The sequence below is a fragment of the Oxyura jamaicensis genome, chromosome 14 (genome assembly GCF_011077185.1).
Source record: "Oxyura jamaicensis isolate SHBP4307 breed ruddy duck chromosome 14, BPBGC_Ojam_1.0, whole genome shotgun sequence".
NCBI classification, from domain to species: domain Eukaryota; kingdom Metazoa; phylum Chordata; class Aves; order Anseriformes; family Anatidae; genus Oxyura; species Oxyura jamaicensis.
This window is the reverse complement of record NC_048906.1, coordinates 13,428,061-13,446,664: the sequence shown is the minus strand read 5'-3', so window position 1 is coordinate 13,446,664 and position 18,604 is coordinate 13,428,061. Positions and strand designations below refer to the sequence as shown.

Genomic DNA, 18,604 nt, shown 5'->3' with positions numbered 1-18,604 from the left:
TTCACCCAGGTTGCTGTGTGTTATTCTGACATTGAAGTGTTAAAAGAAAAGCTTCCTCATCTGCCTGCTCAATCTCTGTTGCTAAGGCACCACAGCATAATGAAAGAGCACTGAGCCTTCACAGCCCTGGATGCAATAAAAAGTAAATAAAAATAATAAAATGCACGTATAACCTACACCTTTCTTCTATGCACGATACTGAACATTTTAAAATGACTTGATTTCTATTCTCTCTGTTATGCCCAAACCTACTTACTGAACAACTAACCTCCCTCTGGCAATACCGAAATCATTCCTGACATGCTTTCAGTTCTCTGTAGCTCTAGGTAAGGCATCCCTATTTCTCGGAAAACAGGACTGGTGAAAATCACAGAAAAAGGAGAAGAACTACTTTCACCAGCTGTAAAAAAGACCTCTCATAAGCTAGGTGTAGAGGCTTGCTGCTCAGGCCCATTTGGTCTTGAAGAAACTAGATTTGTCAAGTGGGTAAAACGTTTAACTGAGTACCAAAGTTATAAAAAGACAGAAGCACAGAGTATGCATGCATTGCCATGGTGACTGTGTAAAACCTCGTTCCCAGTCAGAGCCAAGGAGGGTCTGCTGATTCTTTTAACACAAAATGTGGAAAAAGGGAAGAACCACTAACACTAATTTATACGGGCAACACAAACTATCTTGCTTCTAACCATCTTGTTACGAACAGCTCAAAATTGCTTCTCCAAGATGAATTAACATAGTGGAGATCTTTGAACAAACAGAATAAAGTCAGTATGAATGTTGAAAATAGCCTAGTTCATGATGCAGTACAATGAAAACCCGTGTGAGAAAATAGCCTAGCAAAAAAATCCGCAAAAAGTATCACAATTGCTTTAGGACACATCCATGACGTTCTCTATTTTTTCCACTTTGCAACTAGCTTGAGTTTACAAAGAAGTAAAGGTATTTTGGTGACTTTCCACCTCTCATATATCAAGTGAGATGTAGTACTTTGATCTAACACCAACTCTAAAAAAAACCTAGGGACAAATGAAAAAATACACAGAAAATAAGGCATACGTGAAGGGACTGGAGCATACAACGCTTTTTACTTTGCCCATTCTCCAAGCTGGTCACATCAGAGCTCCCTCTAGTCTGGAAGCCATAAAGGCCATGCCAACGTAGTACTAAGCCTGAGATCAGGTACCCTGCTAATGCAACTGAGCGGCTTCCAGAAGACGGGGGAGCACAGGTTAAGGCTCATCCATCGACACTCGTCTTTATGGACAAAACCAGCCTCTGGGATGGACGAGGTTAGAATGCATTCTGGTTTACCAGTAAGGTTATTTCTGATTATGATTTGCAATGCTTTTTCATCTTCAGTGTTTGTTGTTATTTAATGATTTAGATATTGACTCAGAGGAAGGTACCATCCCAGATTTTTACTGTATAGGCAGAAATACTCATGAGTGCCAACAGTTTTCTGTAATAAAACAGACAGATAACCTGAACTGCATATACATTTACCTGTCACCTGTGCACTGCATTCCACAGACAGCAAAAGCTAAAGAAATCTGTCAAAGAAAAAGGGGACTCGTGCAGTTGACTAAGAATGTCTTTAAAAATACAAATACGCTTAATGAAAAATACTACTACTACACAGACTACTGCCATAGAACACAATGAACACAAACTCTTAATAACACAACACTCCTCATTCTACCATATAAAACTAATTTTCAGTCATCAGAGGAAACTCATACTTACATCCCCCAATCTTTTTCCTTAATTCCCCATAGCAGATTAAGCCATAAAGCTCCAAGGATGATTTTTTCAGCCCTTGAGAAAACACTGAAAAACAAAACAGGTACAAGTGAGATGACGTTATCCACACTGTAGTTACTCACTTCAACGCTGAAAATTAAGAGTATTCTGTGAAAAGATGAAAGGAATCGTATTTTCAGTGATGAGACAGACCTCTTATTGAAGGTAAGCCTAAGTGGTTTCACAGAAGTTAAACAAACATCCAATGGTTCAATATGCAAAATAGAGCTAATTCAGGTGCATCAACCTCAGTATCACAAAACGGTTCAAAATTTCTAAGGGGAACGTACAGATGCGCCCCAGAAAATGCATACAGAGCTCTTTGTTATATGAAAATTAACAAGTCTGAAATTTCCAGAAGACTCATACTGACTTTTAGGCATAGGAATGCACCTCAGAGATTTAATGCAAAAACTAGATTCTATGTCTTTAGGAGTGCCATTTCCTCCCCCCCCTTTCTCATCAACACACATCATATAGACATTATTATCTCTAAAAGACCTAGAGTATCTATAACAGCACTGACAGTCTAGGGACCAAACAGTGGACAAGGAATTGGCTGGACGGACGCAGCCAGAGAGCTGTGGTCAATGGCTCTGTGTGCCGGTGGAGGCAGGTGACAAGTGGGGTCCCTCAGGGATCTGTCCTGCGGCCGGTGCTGTTTAATATCTTTATCAATGACAGACAGTGGGATTGAGTGCACCCTCAGCAAGTTTGCAGATAACACCAAGCTGAGTGGTGCCGCTGACACACCAGAAGGAAGGGATGCCATCCAGAGGGACCTGGACAGGCTGGAGAAGCGGGCCCATGTGAATCTAACGAGGTTCAACAAGTCCAAGTGCAAGGTGCTGCACCTGGGTAGGAGCAATCCCAGACCTAAATACAGACTGGGAGAAGAACTCACTGAGAGCAGCTCTAGAGAGAAGGTTTTAGGGGTTCTGGTAGACAAAAAGCTCAATACAAGCCAGCAGAACACACCTGCAGCCCAGAAGGCCAACTGCATCCTGGGCTGCTTCAACAGAGGAGTGGGCAGCAGGTCGAGGGAAGTGATTTTGCAAGGCTCCACTTGGTCCTGCATCCAGGTCTGGGGCCCACATCACAAGGATGTGGGGCTGTTGGAGTGGGTCTAGAGGAAGGCCACAAAGATGATCAGGGGGCTGGAGCACCTCTCCTATGGAGAAAGGCTGAGAGAGCTAGGGCTGTTCAGCCTGGAGAAGAGAAGGCTCTGAAGAGACATCACTGCAGCTTTTCAAAACTTAAAGGGTGCTTATAAAAAAAGATGAGTAACTTTTTGCTCGAATAGATAGTGACAGGACACAGAGGAATGATTTTAAACTGGAAGAGGCAAGATTTAGATTAGATGTTAAGAGGATATTCTTCTCTCAAAGGGTGGTGAGGCACTGAACAGGCCGCCCAGAGCAGCTGTGGAGGCCCCATCCCTGGAGGTGTTCATGGCCAGGTTTGATGAGTCACTGGGAAACCTCATCTAGTGGGTGGCATCCCTGCCCATGGCGGGGGGGTGGAACCCAATGATATTTAAGTTCCCTTCCAACCCAAGCCGTTCTATGATTCCATGAAGAAGTGCAAAGTAGTGCTGAAATCAATATTCTCAATGAAATTATGCTTGACTAACATTTAGGTAGCTGTCCTCAAAGCCTGGTTCCTGAGAATAAAAAAACATTTAATTGAACCTGTTTTTTCTCCTCAACATTAATAGTAGGATCAGCATTTATTATGGTGTGGTAAACTAATACAATGACACTAATACCATTTTTAATAAGTATTTTTTTTAAAAAAAGAACCTCAGTATGGTCATGTTAATAAACATAGAACATATTCACAGATACCCTATTCAGTACTTACTTCATTTCCTTCATTCCTACCCTCCACTATGGTACTAAAAGGCAGGACTCCAACACTCACAAGACTGAGCTCTACACTAAGCCCACTTCATTGCATACTAACCATTATCAAAGTCAATGTACTTTGAAATCTTGTGCCAGGTGCGGTAGTAGAAATGGCGGACCTGCTCTTTGTTCTTCACCATGCTTGCTGGCTTGCCTTTCTTCTTGTATTTCAGGGCAATGTTGTTCTGGATAGCTTCAAAGTCCTTTCCATGCTGAAGAATAAGTAAAACAAATGTAAATACTCATAACCAAACTTATCCCTTGTCGTAAGACAACTTAAACAACATGAGGGATTTTGAGGTTCTTTGTGGGAAATTAGATCTCAGTGGTCATAAACACAAGTCTTGGTTATCAGAACTCAATAGCACAAGAATGACGTTTTCCTTTATGTTATATAAAATGTATTATAGATGCCAAAGAAATTACATTTTCTTGATTTTTTTTTCAAAATAAAGAAATGTAAGTTGCTAAAAACCTTTTAAAAGGCAGCTTTAATCAAATGCACTGAGTACCAGAATTGAAAATACTGACTTTCTCACTTAGCTTTCTTCACTTTCCTCAGTATTTTTCCTCTCCTCTGTCCCACCTCTGTTTCTGAGTGGGGCAAACGTTATACTTCATAGCTTCATTTTTATTTACAGTGAGTTTCATATTCAGGTTATTAGTGGTACAAAATTTGAGTTTCAAATAATAAGGAAGAGTTGTTAGGTTTTGATTGTTTCTTTTGTTGTTTTTGTTTGTTTGTTTGTTTGTTGTTTTTTAAACAGAAAACACCCTTTTACACTAGAAGTTATTTAGAAGCTTATTCTCAGGGTGAAAAGAAGACACGTAGTGTCCCCTTCAATTATTTAATTCTCATAAAATCCCTGGAGTCAAAAAAAAAAAACAAAAAAAAGGAAAAAATAATTTTAAGAACATTACCACTGAATTCCCGTATCATAAAATTTGTCAAAATTCAAAAACACTTGATTTAAGTAGGAGCACAAAGGATGAAAACCTCTTTTGAAAGGTAACAGCACGAAATGAATGGAAGCAGGCAAACAAACATGTTCTTTCAGTGATGGAGGGACTTAAAAGAAAACAGTTTAATTGTTCATTTTTTTCCATAAAATACACACATGAATCATGCTTACCACTAAAAAAACAAACAAGCCCATAAGCATTTCTTTTGTTTTCCCCTTTAGCATCTGTTTTTGTAACAGAAGCACTCTTAAAAATAATTGTAAGAACAGGACAACCAGGAACATATTGTATAAAACATATGAGATAGAAAGTTGGATGATCTAACTTTTCCTGGTCTCTCAACCCTAGTGCTGAAATGGCTTAAGCCTGCTTATCCTCAAAACACTCCAGTGTCTGCGACAGTTTAAAAGCAAATGTATTTTCTCATTTGCTAATATTACAGCATGAGTGTGTTGCTTTTCGAAGTTGAGATGGGGACTTGATTTTTTTTTTCATATTTGAAATAGAAAATATATGTGTGAATTTCATTCACGAATGTTAGGTTACTATTAACATTCGTGAATCAAATTCACACATATATTTCCAATGTATTTCAGAAAAAAACCTTGACAGTTTTGAAAGGTGGCTTTGATCCACAGCTGTTGTACAGCCAGCTGCATAGACACATAAATGCATAGACAACCAAATGCAATTTATGCATACGGGTGGTGTTCTTGCAAATCCCAATTAAATCAACGTTCTTTAGGCATATCTACATACCAAATTAAGCCATCTAAGCTGGTTATTTTCCTCTACATGTACCTCATACAGTCCCTCGAAGAAAGTATTTTTGTCCTCTGTGCTCCACGATTCCCACTGACGTCTGACCTTCTTTCCTTCCTCCTTCTCTCCAGCTGAGGAGCCCAGGTTCCTTGCTGCTGACTTGGAATTTGCAGTAGGATTGCTGGGAGGAATTCCTGATGTGCCACCAGATGCAGATCCTCCATTATCTGCTGCTGCAAAAACCACAAGTGGTGTGAATATTAAACCAATACGAGGATTCACGTATAAGGGAGGAACTAAGCCCACCTAGGAGAATTACAAGGATAATTCAAGCCATCCCAATGATGGCAAGTCCCAGTCCCTCTTCGTAGCACAGATTCTGATGCGACTTTTGGGAAAAGGCACAGAAGTGTAATCTTGATTCTGTGTTTGTCAGTTGTTGGCACCCCAAAGAACTTAATTTAGGGAATCATTCAGGGAATGGTTCAGGAATTTGCTGTTTTTGCAAGCATTGAAGAAGAAAGATTGGAAGCTCCAATAGCTGTGTATAATGCAACAAGACTCCCCCCACATTAATTCCAAAGAATAAAATATCTTTTAAAATCACCTCTGGAATGGTAAGTCTTTTGAAGACTGTTTAATCATTACAAACATTATCAACCAACTATAAATATGTGATTTATTCACAAGAGAAATCAAACCAAGCATGGTATTTGGTTTGACATTGTAACAGATTATCAGAATCCCGAAACCAGGGAGACAGCCCAATGGATCGCACTCCATTTGTTCCATGGAAATGTAAGCACTCGGTAACTTACACTTCAAAAACATATTTTCTCCAATTTTTCTGAGAATTAGGATTTGACTGCCTTTATCAGAGCAGGATTGTACTTCATAAAACAAAAGCATGTCAACATTCAATATACATTTCTTATTATAAAGCTTATTCCTGTTGCCATTTGTCCAGTTATTGCCCTTTATATGCTGGGGTTTATCTCATGATAAACTGGCTTGCTTTAGTTTATCTACAAACCCAGCCTGTATAACACAGCAATCCCAGCTAGTTTACCAGACTTTTAGATGCATTTGCATACAAAGCATTCCATGCTAATAATTTAAAAGAATCAGAACAGTTTGGGTGGGAAAGGACCTTCAAGATCATCTGGTTCCAACGCCCTGCCATGGCAGGGATGCCACCCACTAGACCACGTTGCTCAAGGCCCCATCCAGCCCGGCCCTGAACACTGCCAGGGACGGGGCATCCACAGTTCTCTGGGCAAAGTGTTCCAGTGCCTCACCGCCCTCACAGTAATTAATTTCAACCTCACATCTAATATAAACACACCCTCTTTTAGTTTAAAGCCATTCTCCCTTGTGCTATCACTACACCCCTGACAAAGTCCCTCCGCAGCTTTCCTGTAGCCCCCTTTAGGTACCAGCAGGCCACTGTGAGGTCCCTCCGGAGCCTTCTCTTCTCCAGGCTGACCTCCCTCAGCCTGTCTCTATAGGACAGGTGCTCCACTCCTTGATCATCTTCGTGGCCCTCCTCTGGACTCATTCTAGTAGGTCCATGTCCTTCTTGTGCTGGAGGTCCCCGACCTGAACGCAGGGCTCCCGGGGGGGTCTCACAAGAGCAGACCATAGGGCGACAATCACCCCCCTTGACCTGCTGGCCACGCTGCTCTTGGTGCAGCCCAGGATACATTTGGCTTTCTGGGCTGCAAGCACACATTGCCGGCACAAGTTGAGCTTCTCATCAACCAACACGCCCAGGTCCTTCTCCGTCAGAGCTGCTCTCAATCCATTCTCTGCCCAGCCTGTATCTGTGCTTGGGTTTGCCCTGTCCCAGGTGCACGACCTTGCGCTTGGCTTCAGCTCAGTTATCTTTTGAAATTCAGTTATCTGAAGCAGCTTGCGTACCCGACAAAGTCTGTTAATTACGTAAGTATAGGATTTCTATTTCTCAATCAATAGCTAGGATATCCCAGTCTGATAATCTTGAATTATATTAAAATAAAAAAGAGTGTCAGAAGAATCAACTTTTAAAGGCTTGCTCCAATTTAAAGATTTGAAAGACTTGGATGTAAATCTTAACTGCTGCTATTCAGTTGCGTTTCAAAAGGAGCTCCTTGAGACGACAAAACCATACTGCTCCAAATCCTAAAGCAGCAATACGTTCAAGCAACCAAGTATGTATGGAACAAAATTTAGAAAAGAGTTAAATGCATGAAAGCACTTTTTTCCTGCAATAAATATATACCTGATATTAATTATGATATTGTGACCATTTTAAGGTTATTTTCTATTTCCAGGAACTGTTATTTGATCCGTTCAAAGAAAATCACTGCCACCACAGAGAAGCAAATAAGGCAAAGCATGAAATAGAATCACGTAACTGTAAGAAAATTCACCTAAAACAATTCTGGGGAAAACAAACAAACAACCTTCTCTATTTCCTAAAGCCTTCATCAGTGACTCACAACATAACTCAAAGTTAAACAATTTAATTCTGGTACTACAAAGACAAGTCTTTAAAAAAAGAATTCAAAAGATCTGAGGCACTTTAACAGGTGGCTGAGAAGACAAACAACTCTTTGTAAGACCCAGAATTGCTTCATTACTCTGCAAATGTGAGAATGGGCTATCACGATTTTCATGGTAAAGAAATACAAATCTTAATATTTCAAATCTCTGGTCAAGAAAGGTAAATACATCAGCCTTCAATCTCAATCTACAAAATCCTGTTGCTGCAAGCTCCCAGTGCAAAAGACCATCTTCATCAGAAGACATCTACGGATTTCTACTGTGCAGTTACTCTTCTGATAGCAGACCTCTAACTTTCTGGCAAATCATTTAGAGGAACCACCTATATGTATAGATCTATACCTATCTATCTACTGATAGGTGTTATCTAGAGATCTAGACAGATACAGGTATATAGGTGTATTTTTTTAAATCATCTGTGTATACACGAGCAAGTAAAAACCTAAGGTCAGATGCTGTGACTAAAGATTTTATCGAGGATTTTCTAAAGATTGTACAGCACAATTGGTACACAAAGTTTTCATAAAGCGTTTTTAATAGAAACTTAAGATGCAAAAACCATCAGAAAGGACTTAAAATTCTAGTGAGACTATAACGTTCAGCAGATTTCCACCTAGCTGCATGAAAAAGATGAAATGAAAAGAGGAATTCTATCAAGGAATCAAGGATCCTCCTCTCAGGACATGCTAAGGAAGGACTCCACTGATCCAGCCTCTACAAAGGATACGTAGCTCAATATTGCTCCTTCATTCCTTTAGGTTTACTTACTATTCTACAAGACAGACTCCTGGAATGACAAATTGTAATCCTGGGAAGTTCATCACATTCTTTTGTGTTTTAAACACAAACAAATCACTATCCAGAGAAATGTTTACAGTAACGTGAAGATTTAAAAATTCTAGTATCTTGTTACCTCCGCAGAGATCTTAGATGCCACTTAATTATTCCAGGAATAATGGAAAATTATTCCAGGATTTTGCTCTACCCTGTGTTTGCAGTATCTTCCTTGCTACCGTGCACAGTAATATCTATCCTTGCGTTACCACAACTCACTCTGCAGCTTACTGGATCTCAGTAAGGAAACTGAATGCAGTGTATTCTAAAACATAACATTATAAAACAATTGAGGATAAAAGGCAAAAGTAAAAATAGTCATACATTACTAGATCTCACCCTATAAACTGTTTCAATCTTACTGTATGAGGTTCTTGTAATACGCAAAACAGCTAACAAGTTTCCATCCCGTCACTAATGACAGACAATAATCATCATTAAATCCCAACAACAGATTATTTAAAATTTAACTAATGCATTAAAACAAAAAGGTCCATTGAGGCTACCCGTACCCATGAACGCTGCCAAAGTGCTGGAGAGGGGAAGGGAGCTTACTCAAACAATCCGGTTAGGTGCTTCTTCTAGATAAAGACATTTATGTGAGATCACTGCAGACAAGACAAAGACAAGACAGTTATTCTCACTCCGCATACTCATCCTGCATTACCCAGTCACAGGACTAGACGTTTCCACAGCCAAGCCAAAGCAATTCCTTCTTTTCGCTCCAGGATGCAGGGGGATGCTAGCTCCTGCATACGAGGTACAAAGCAGCAAGTTTGGATGCCGAAGTTCTCAGTGTTTTCACTCATCTTCCAATCCACAGTTTGCTAAAACATCAAGTATAGACTTGGCTTTTGAACTCTAACCCCCAGCAAGACCACAGATCAAAACATCCATGTTCCAGTAATCCTGTATTCTGTTAGAACTTCTCATACCTGTGCATATAGGAACATCTCACACTATTTTTTCTGTAGATGAAGTTGTCTTTATAGTTCTAAGACAAATGCAAATACTTGCAAAAAAAAATACAAAGGTATTTAAAGAGCACAGCTTAAAATCTGGTATGAAAGTGACGAACAACACAACGCTGCACATATATGAAAAAAGCAAATCATGGTTAATATCAGTGTCTTATCCTGACTGTAATCACAACAAGTTCTTCCTCCTAGGCTGTAGGTAGCATCTTTGTGTTTACTCTTCAGTTTTCTACTAGCAGCTCTTCCATGCCAGCTGATTAGTATCTTACAGATTCTAGAAGCTGGCATTCAGCAGTTAACCCCACTACACTCACCTATCTCAACACGCAGGCTCGTTTCCTCATTGGTGTTCTAGAGGGTTAGTTGCAAAATGTGAACTTCTTCAGGAGTCACCAGTCTCATGCAAGGGGAACATCTACCAGGAAATACCTTTAGAAATGAGATGAGGCTTTCACAGATTCTTGCATGCTGCCAGCCAAATCCGGAGTGTAAAACGCTGAACTCCCTCTCCAAGCAAAGGATGCAAATGCCAACTTGTACCATGCCATGAAGTTTCCTTCAGAGCATTTTTTCTGTAGATTCTATGCAAGCCAGTAACAAGGTTGAACTACACAGTATCATCTTTAAAAGCATTTCTGAGCAAAGACTGCCATTAAGAAGGCCACAGTAGAAAACGCTTTTGAGTATTTTTCCCCCTCACAAACCTGTATTAGTGCTTAGCAGTCTTTAGAAATGTACATCAAAACATTTGTTGCCAACAGAACTGGACAAGGTGCTAATAATCTACAGTTTCCAGATGGCTTCAAAATGCATTCTGCTGTTCTCATGGCACAGCATTCCCCAATAAGCATCCACTCCTCAATTTTAATGAAAAAAAGCAAAGACATATCCCAACTTTCTTCCTGATCATTTGTTAAACAAATCCCATTTTTAGCCGCGTATCTTTCCAAAGTTAGATACTACATCGTGTACTTCAGAGAAGACATGCATCAGATACACAGGAATTTAAGTGAAGCCACTTGTTCCATGAAAGGTCCCAGCAAAGCTGCAGCTGAATCCAGTTTGCTTTCCTTTCCAAGAACTGTAGGTGAGAAGAGAATACAGACAAGAGAGGGAGAAATACCAACACCTTTCTTGCACGTCAATGCTTCAGTTTGAGGATTAACATTTTAACTGGGAGGTGGGTTTCTACCTTGTATGCGTCTGTAGCAAATGGCATGGACCCCTAAGAAGGCTAATCGAGTACAGCCCAAGCCATGTTGTATGTTCATACCGTATTATGGTCCTGGTACAAATTAACGTCCGAAGTTTTAAATAAAACATGTCAATGTCCCACAAAGACAAATTAGCTTAGCTTCTTCCATCTCTTACTATTTTGAAGACTTGCAAAAGCAAGATACAGTTGAATGTTTTTAATCATATGCAGTGCCAGTTAGCAGGAGTCTACACTCCTGATGCATATATATGTGTGTGCATATAAATATGTATGTACAGAAACACACGCGTTACTATACTGAACTGAAGGCTTGCTTGTCTGTGGACAGCGCACATTCAAGCTATCAAATAAAGTGGTATCTGAGCTAACCAAACACAGCTGTAAAAAATAACCACGGTTCATTATAAATTTGGTTACTCCCCCACCTCAAGTAAATCATTCTCTTGCTCTTCCCTTAGAAAACACCCTTCAAGACAAGAATGCATCGTAAGCACCACTAGGCGTGAGGCCTCGTACAAGGTTCTGCCTGAACCCTGTGGCTGTGCAGCCATGTGCCTTGCAGGCAGCCACCTTTCAAAGCTCAGCACCTACAGCACTGGGCACACCAAACGAAACCGTCCTCTCGTGGTGTGGAATGAGACACCGCAAAATTTTTGTCCCGAGCCACTTTCAAGGGAAGGGAGGGAGGAAAAAAAAAAAGCATAAATTGAAGCACCTCAGTTTAGGACGGCAAGAGAGGTACCAACAGGAAATGAGATTGATAGAAGAATATTAGAACAAGGGACTAGGCTGGTTGTTTTTAAAACTGTCATTCATTCCCTAAAGAAATAATGCTGAAGGAACCACATTTCACACAAAGGTTATGATACATTCTTCAGCATACGAATTTGCAAAGATGCTATAAAATCACACTGCAAGTACATACACCGGGTATCTTGGCCTATACAGCCTCTTCACAGGAAGAGCTAGTAGTTAATTTAATTCACATACTACAGAACATGCAACTTTGTAGGGCTGAAGCAAACTGTGAACTGCTTTCTAGAGAGTTTTATGCAATTCCAAAAGATTGAATGTTTTAATTCAATTAATGCTTTCAGCTGAGTAATTTATTTTTAAAGAAAACTGCTTATTACACATTTTATGAATAAGTCTAGAGTAACAGCATGAAAGACGCTTTCAAGCTCCAGCTCGTCACCATTAGATTTTGTTACTATTTCCTCCCAACTACATTATGCATTCAGAAAATGAATAAAAACATGAAAATGAGAACACCCTTCTTCAGTTCCTAGTACATCTACAGCATACGATGGCAACATAGTCTGCATTCACTTTACTAACGCGGTCACAACATACACACACACACATTTTCACCACTCATTGCTTCACAGTGCCCCAAAACACACTTTAAAACCTGTGCTCAGCAACAGTGTGGCATATCTCCATTTGAGAAGTAAACTCTCAGAAAGGCCTTTTCTTCAGCAACCTTACATTGGGCTGCTTCTTTTCCCTCAAAAAAACCTTCCTGCGTCTGAGCTCTCAATCAACTGACTGCACCCCACCAGTCCTCCAAGTCCCTTCTCTGGTTTTGTGCACAAAAGTTAAAGACTTACTTCCAAGCTATTCCACTACTTCCACTATTTAGAGCATAGATTATGAACTTGAAATAATAAAAAGATGGTCAGTATTTGAAAATAAGATAATCATTCTAAAAAAATTACACATATATTTAGATACTGGTGCAGGAACTTTGATAAACCTTTTAGCAATCAAAATGGTGTGACTTTTAGATGCTAAACAGTTTTCAAACTTGATTTTACTATAGTATTTTTATGTCATTTTTGCCCTAAAGTCGAAGTGTAACAAAGGTACACAAAGATCCAGAATAAAAAATAAAATTAAAAAGTGAAGAAATCCTCAACTAAATATTACATCAGGGAGATCTGAAAATTAGGACTGTGTTTATCTATTTTACTAGGCAGAATTTGAGAATTATTATTAAATATCTTCTCGGAACCATAGTAAGATCAAATCAGAAAGCAGCTGTTGAGCAGGCAGGCAAACTTTTCCTGCTGCATGCAATGAAGTTTCCTTTAAGAATAATTTGTTTGCTGCAATAAAGTACCCTCAAAGCATAAATGCAAAAAAAATTATAAGGGATCTGTGACAGGTAGAAACTACTACTACTTTCAAATGGCTTTTAAAGACATGATTAGGATAAATCAATGCCTGCTGTGTAACTACGATTTGAAAGAAATTAATTTTAATGATCACATTCCTTAATAACAGCCTTCAAAAGAGACTCCACATTAGAATACGCATGTTCTAAAAGCAGGACCGCTTTAATATAATTTTAAGGGTTACGTAGCTTTATTGAAAGATCATGACACAAGCAAGTTTCTGGTCTCACTGGACCGAACGTAAGCATGGTCTGGACACTCCCACTGGCCCATGTCACCATTACCTTTGCAGTTATCACCTTGATTGTGCCATGCAAAATGCAAAAGCTTTGAACTTTCAGAGCTGGTTCAAAGGATTGCAAATGCATTTGAGCTCTTCATCATCTTTATACTTACAGAGGAGGAGAAAGTTGGTGGGCCAGCAAGTGCACAGACTTTAGTACAATCCTTACTGGTAATCTTCACTATCCAACCGGTTCCCTATTGGAAGCTAGCTCTGAGAGACACTTCACTTGGAATGCAAACCCCTGTAACTTCTTATCACAAAACATTTCATTAGGGGGAATTCAGACAAGCCTGGAAAGTGTCTCAGTATGTATCTCTGCATGTAAGGAGCTCCAATTAGAAAGGATGCCACTCCATGGCTCTGTTCTTCAAGATCTGCCAGTTATCATCTCAGCCGTATCAGAGAAGTATCAGCTTTAATACATTCACGTCTACACTGGCCAGGCAAAGCTGTGGCTAATCTTACAATTCAAAATGTGAAAGCATAATGGTCATTCTACCAGTGACCATCTCCCCCAGTGACTTAAAGTTTCTCCAAACCTGACAATATCGTCAGGTACAGCGCTTGCCCATCTATGACTGATCACTAAAATAATATAGTCTGTTCTGTATGTATGATCAATACATACGTGTATTATCGTTATTTTGGGATCTGAATTGCAAAACAGAATCTGCTTTTCAACTCTATCAATACACCTCGTTAAATATCATTCCACTCCTCTAGAACATAAGTGAATGTTTATGTACAAATACAAAAATGGGAACAGAAACATGCGCAGGATGCACGGATTTTGTTCACATGTGCATGCACTGCCAAAGCAATGAAATTGAAAATGCACATATTACACTCGTCCATCACATTTATTAACATTTATTCCAAAGGAGTATCTCCTCCCTTTTAACGCTACTTACAACCCTTGAAATAATTGTCTGTAGCTAAACACTCCTGGGTATTCCATCTGTTTGTTTATTTGGTTTTAATGCAGCTGGGAGAAAATTTACACAGGCCTTTCTGCTCTATCCTCCAACACCACACACGGAAAATTTTCACTTACAACAAAAAAGTTTAAGAGATTATAGAGGACTTAGGAAGGTATTAAAAATATTCAATTATATTAACTGTGAAACAACTGAATTCAGTATTTTTTACATTATATGGCAATAAGTAAAAGGTGGCAATGCGTGAAACACTGCTGCCTTACTGCAACACAAAATTGCCACAATTCTTAGTGTTCGCCTGATGTCCAGCAAGCGCATACCACCGTAATGGCCCAAGAAAGTGAGGTCATGTTCAACATACGTTTATGCTACATGGAGTTTTATTTAGTTTCAGCTGGCAAAATTAATTTCTGTTATTTCAAACCTTGAAGAAATCGGCAAGTGTTATTCTTTTCAGAACTTTACAGAAAATAACACAAGTACTTTTGTGCAAGGTATCCAAAATTGGTCTCAAGTGCAGCTCAGCTACAGTGCCAGGTGTCAACCAGTACCTGCTGAGCACACACAATAGCACCAAGATATTCAAATATCCTTGCTATTTTCCAGCTACTTCAGGAAGAAACAGCTTTGAAAAAAAACATATTCTCATCCTCAATGCTAAAGTAAAAAAAAAAACAACATGCATATGTAGGTAAAAATATGCATGCACAGATGTACACGAAGCAACCCTATTAAAAAAAAAAAAGTAAAAAAATCAAATTACATGAAAATCCCTTAACTGTTCTGAGACAGTAATGCAGTACTACTGACTCACAGCACCTTAGAACCAAATAGTTCGTGTATTTCACAGCTGTTTCTGAAATAGTTCCTTGAGTAAAACAGTCACAGACATAACTGAGAGAAATCAACAATATCTCATGGTTTGCTTTTTTCCCCTTTTTTAAAAACTACCACCCATTTAATATTTTGTTATTATTCCATGACAGAATGCAGAGTGCAGCCACCTGATTACACAGCTTGTTAGTGTCTAATTTCCTAACCAAAATACAGAGATTTCCTAAAAACTCAAGAGACAAAATGCAGGAATTAAACGTTTGCTTCAATAACGAAGGGCTTTTTTTCCCCCCTCTTCCACATACACATCCAAATCCCTCCATTTTTCAAGTGCAAACGGGAGAGTGGGCAGCAGAGAAGCTGAAGCCTTGGGACACAAAGAAGATTTCAGCTGCTGTGAGAAACAAGCCCCAAAACACCTTCCCCAAAACCAAACAAAAGATGGCATCTGCAGAAGGAGAATGACAACCCCCAAACACGCAGGTGACCCACACCCCCCCACCCCACTCGCCTGCATGTTTTGAGGGTTCCAAAATACAGTACCTTTGCCTTTTACAGCAGTGCTGCTGCCAACTGAAGAGGATGCCTGAGAATCCTTCTTCAGCCTCTTGCTCTGAGGTCTGACACTGGACCTGAGAAAATGATGCTGGTCCTGGCTGTGGGAGGGCTGGAGGGCAGCCGGGGCCTGGGACAAGCTGGGGTTCGGTGAGGGGCTGCTGTTAGTGTTGCTGTTGATAATCTTCTCTTCTTTCTTTGTGCTGCTGCTGCCTGGAGCTGCCTCTCCTCCTCCTCCTGCCCCTTCTTCTTCCAGGGACTCCTCATCTCCTCCTGCTCTCTTGCCCAGCTTTTTCACCCCTTCCTCCCCGCTGCTCTCGCCCAGTTTCACCGTCATCCTGTTGGGAAGGAGAGAAAGAAAAGAGGGGGGCACAAAGTCAGGCCGGGGAGCCCACCAGAGAGGGGGAGAAACCCCTGGGCTGAGAGGGGAGAAGTTTAGCTGCAGAAATTCCTCTCAACATGGCCGCCGTTGTTTGTTACTAAATCCCCTTTCGTTTGCTGTCCCGACCCAACAACCTGTGCCGAGGGCGGGAGGGGAGAGCCCCGCGGGAATCCCCCCCAAACCGGCCCAAAAGGGTGCGGGGCTCCCCCGGCAGCCCCCCGGAGGGCTCGGGGCCGCCTCGGGCGGAAAAAAAATCGCCGAGGCGAACTCGGGCGCTGGAAGCGCTCGGCAGGCGGCGAGGGAGGCAGCCGCCGGGCCCGGCGGAGCGGGGCAGCGCGGCCGGGGCCGGGCCGGGGCTCGCCCCCATCCTACCCCTTCCGAAGCTCCGGGGGCCCGGGGGGGGGCTCCTCGGCCTCCTCACCGTGGGGCCCAGCCGGCCCGGCCCGCCGCGGGGGGGGGCTCCATGCTCCTCGACGCGGCGGCTTCTCCTCCTCCCCGTGTGTGTGTGTGTGCGGCTGGGGCTGGGACTGGCCACGGCGACCAAGATTTCCAGCTCCCCTCCGCCCCCACCCCGCCACAGCCCCGCACCTCCCGGCCCTCCCCAGGGCACCGCTCGGCCCGAGGGGAGCCGGGCCCGGCCGGCCCCGCAGCCCGGCCGCCTTCCCCGCGAGCATCGCCCGGGCGGCGGCTCCCCCGTCACAGGCCGGCCGGGCCGGGAGGGGACCGGCTCCCCGCAGCCCCCCTCGGCTCGGTTTGCTCTCGCCGCTTCAGCAGCCGCCGGCCAGCCCGTGCCAAGCAGTTTTACCTCAGGGGACACAAACTCCGCGGGCACCCGCGGCGGCGGCGTCCCCCGCCTCGCCTCGACGGGGACAGCTCGGGTGCCGCGACCTCCCGGGCCACCAGTAAAGTTTTACAACGTGATCTGCCAGGACACCGCAGAGCCTTCCGAGAGGCACCGCCAGAGCACTGAAAGGCCGGGTCTGACGTTTGGGTGCCGTTTGGGACGGCCACTCACTAACTTCAGAAACCTGCCCGGCACAGGGGTACCTGGAACAGAACACCAGACACGGGCACACGCACCAGAGCTTAAGGCATTAAATCACGTTATCTGCCACAAGCCAACAACAGCTTTTTTAAGAGAGTGTGAAAACGGGCCTGGTACCATATCTTGAAGTCAACTTCTAAGAAAGAAACCATTCCACAGCAGAAGGGAGAACTAGCAGTTGCGATGCCTTATCGCCAGCACGGAAGCCACAGTCCAACTTCAATTAAGGGCAAAGATAAACACCAGTGGGAGAAGGAAATTCCAAATATCACTGATAAAACGATGGAATTGCAACGGATCAGGCCGAGACCAGGACGGAGTGTTTTAAAGTAAAGCAGGTGCATCAGCATAACGCGACACCTGAACTCGTGTCATTACAACTTGCGGACTACATTCCTATTACTGAAATGTTACTTTTCCCTCTAACAATTCTCAGCTGAAATACCGTACCTAGCAACTCAGGGCGACGCGGGGCAACGTTCCGTTCTTCGCAAAAGGCCCGATTAGCTGGTCTGAGCTGTAAATCTAACTTCACATTAAAACTTCATATAAAACCTGACGGAGCCCCGATCACCAAGAGAAGTCCTCTCCACATAAAAAAAAAAACACAGTATTTTCAGTCGCTGTGATGACAGAAAGCTTCAAACCCTGACAATTTGTGCCTCCCCCCAAAAAATATTAACTTTGGGAGGGCTTACACCTCCTTGATCCCAATTTGAGTTTCATTACCACAGGTCAGACGATGCAGCTGCTGTGCTCCCCGCAGCAGTCCCTGCCAGGAGGCTGACGGGTTTCTCCCCCAGCGCCACGCGTCTCTGGGGCAGCCTCACGACACGTTACGAGACAAGGGCAGCCACCCCCGGTATCCCCCCTCGTCTTCACAGCACCCTGGCCAAATCCCACAGCGGGGGCTCGCACCGTTTACCCCCTCCACCTGCCTTCTGTTTCCGTGTCCACATTACCGCCGCTTTCCCTTTTGCTTTCGGACGCAAACCTTACCCCGCAGCACACCCCGCACCTCCTCACCCGGGACCGCCGACAAAACCCCGGCTCTCCCCGCGGCCCCGGGCCCCACGCAGCCCCCAGCGCCGCCTCCTCCCGCTGCCGGGGGCTCGGACCCCAGCGCCGCCCGCTCTGCCGGCCCCGGGGGCACTCAGGCCCCACGGGAGCCGCCGCCCTCCCCCCCCCGCCGGGCCGAGCCGTGCCTGCAGCGTTACCTGCCGCATCAACGCCGCCTCGCAGCCTCCGCGCTCCGGCTCTCCCGGCGGCGGCCGCTCCGGCTCCTCCGCCCCCCGCAGCCCCAGGCACCCGCAGGCCGCGCCCCAGAGCCGCCAGCTCGGGCGGAGGCCGGCGCGCCCCGCGACCCCCGCGGCCTCCAGCGGCC

At 43.2% G+C, this 18,604-nt stretch overlaps 1 protein-coding gene across 4 annotated transcripts in view; it reads right to left on the bottom strand.

Annotated features, from left to right (window-relative positions):
* Nucleotides 1–18,598, bottom strand: part of CRAMP1 (cramped chromatin regulator homolog 1) — a 44,245-nt gene extending 25,647 nt beyond the window's left edge. For 2 of the 4 annotated variants that reach the window (XR_004754592.1, XM_035339419.1), the window contains exons 1-5: nucleotides 18,438–18,598; nucleotides 15,782–16,131; nucleotides 5,472–5,665; nucleotides 3,766–3,919; nucleotides 1,744–1,827 (exon numbers count right to left, since the gene is read on the bottom strand). Coding sequence is in view for 3 of the 4 variants with exons in the window: in XM_035339419.1 (XP_035195310.1) it covers nucleotides 1,744–1,827; nucleotides 3,766–3,919; nucleotides 5,472–5,665; nucleotides 15,782–16,130 (781 nt within the window). In the remaining variant the exon portion in view is untranslated. Of the gene's footprint in view, nucleotides 1–1,743; nucleotides 1,828–3,765; nucleotides 3,920–5,471; nucleotides 5,666–15,781; nucleotides 16,132–16,547; nucleotides 16,608–18,437 lie in introns of those variants that run through there. The other 2 variants (XM_035339421.1, XM_035339420.1) reach the window with 2 other exon arrangements.
* Nucleotides 18,599–18,604: the final 6 nt, after the last annotated feature.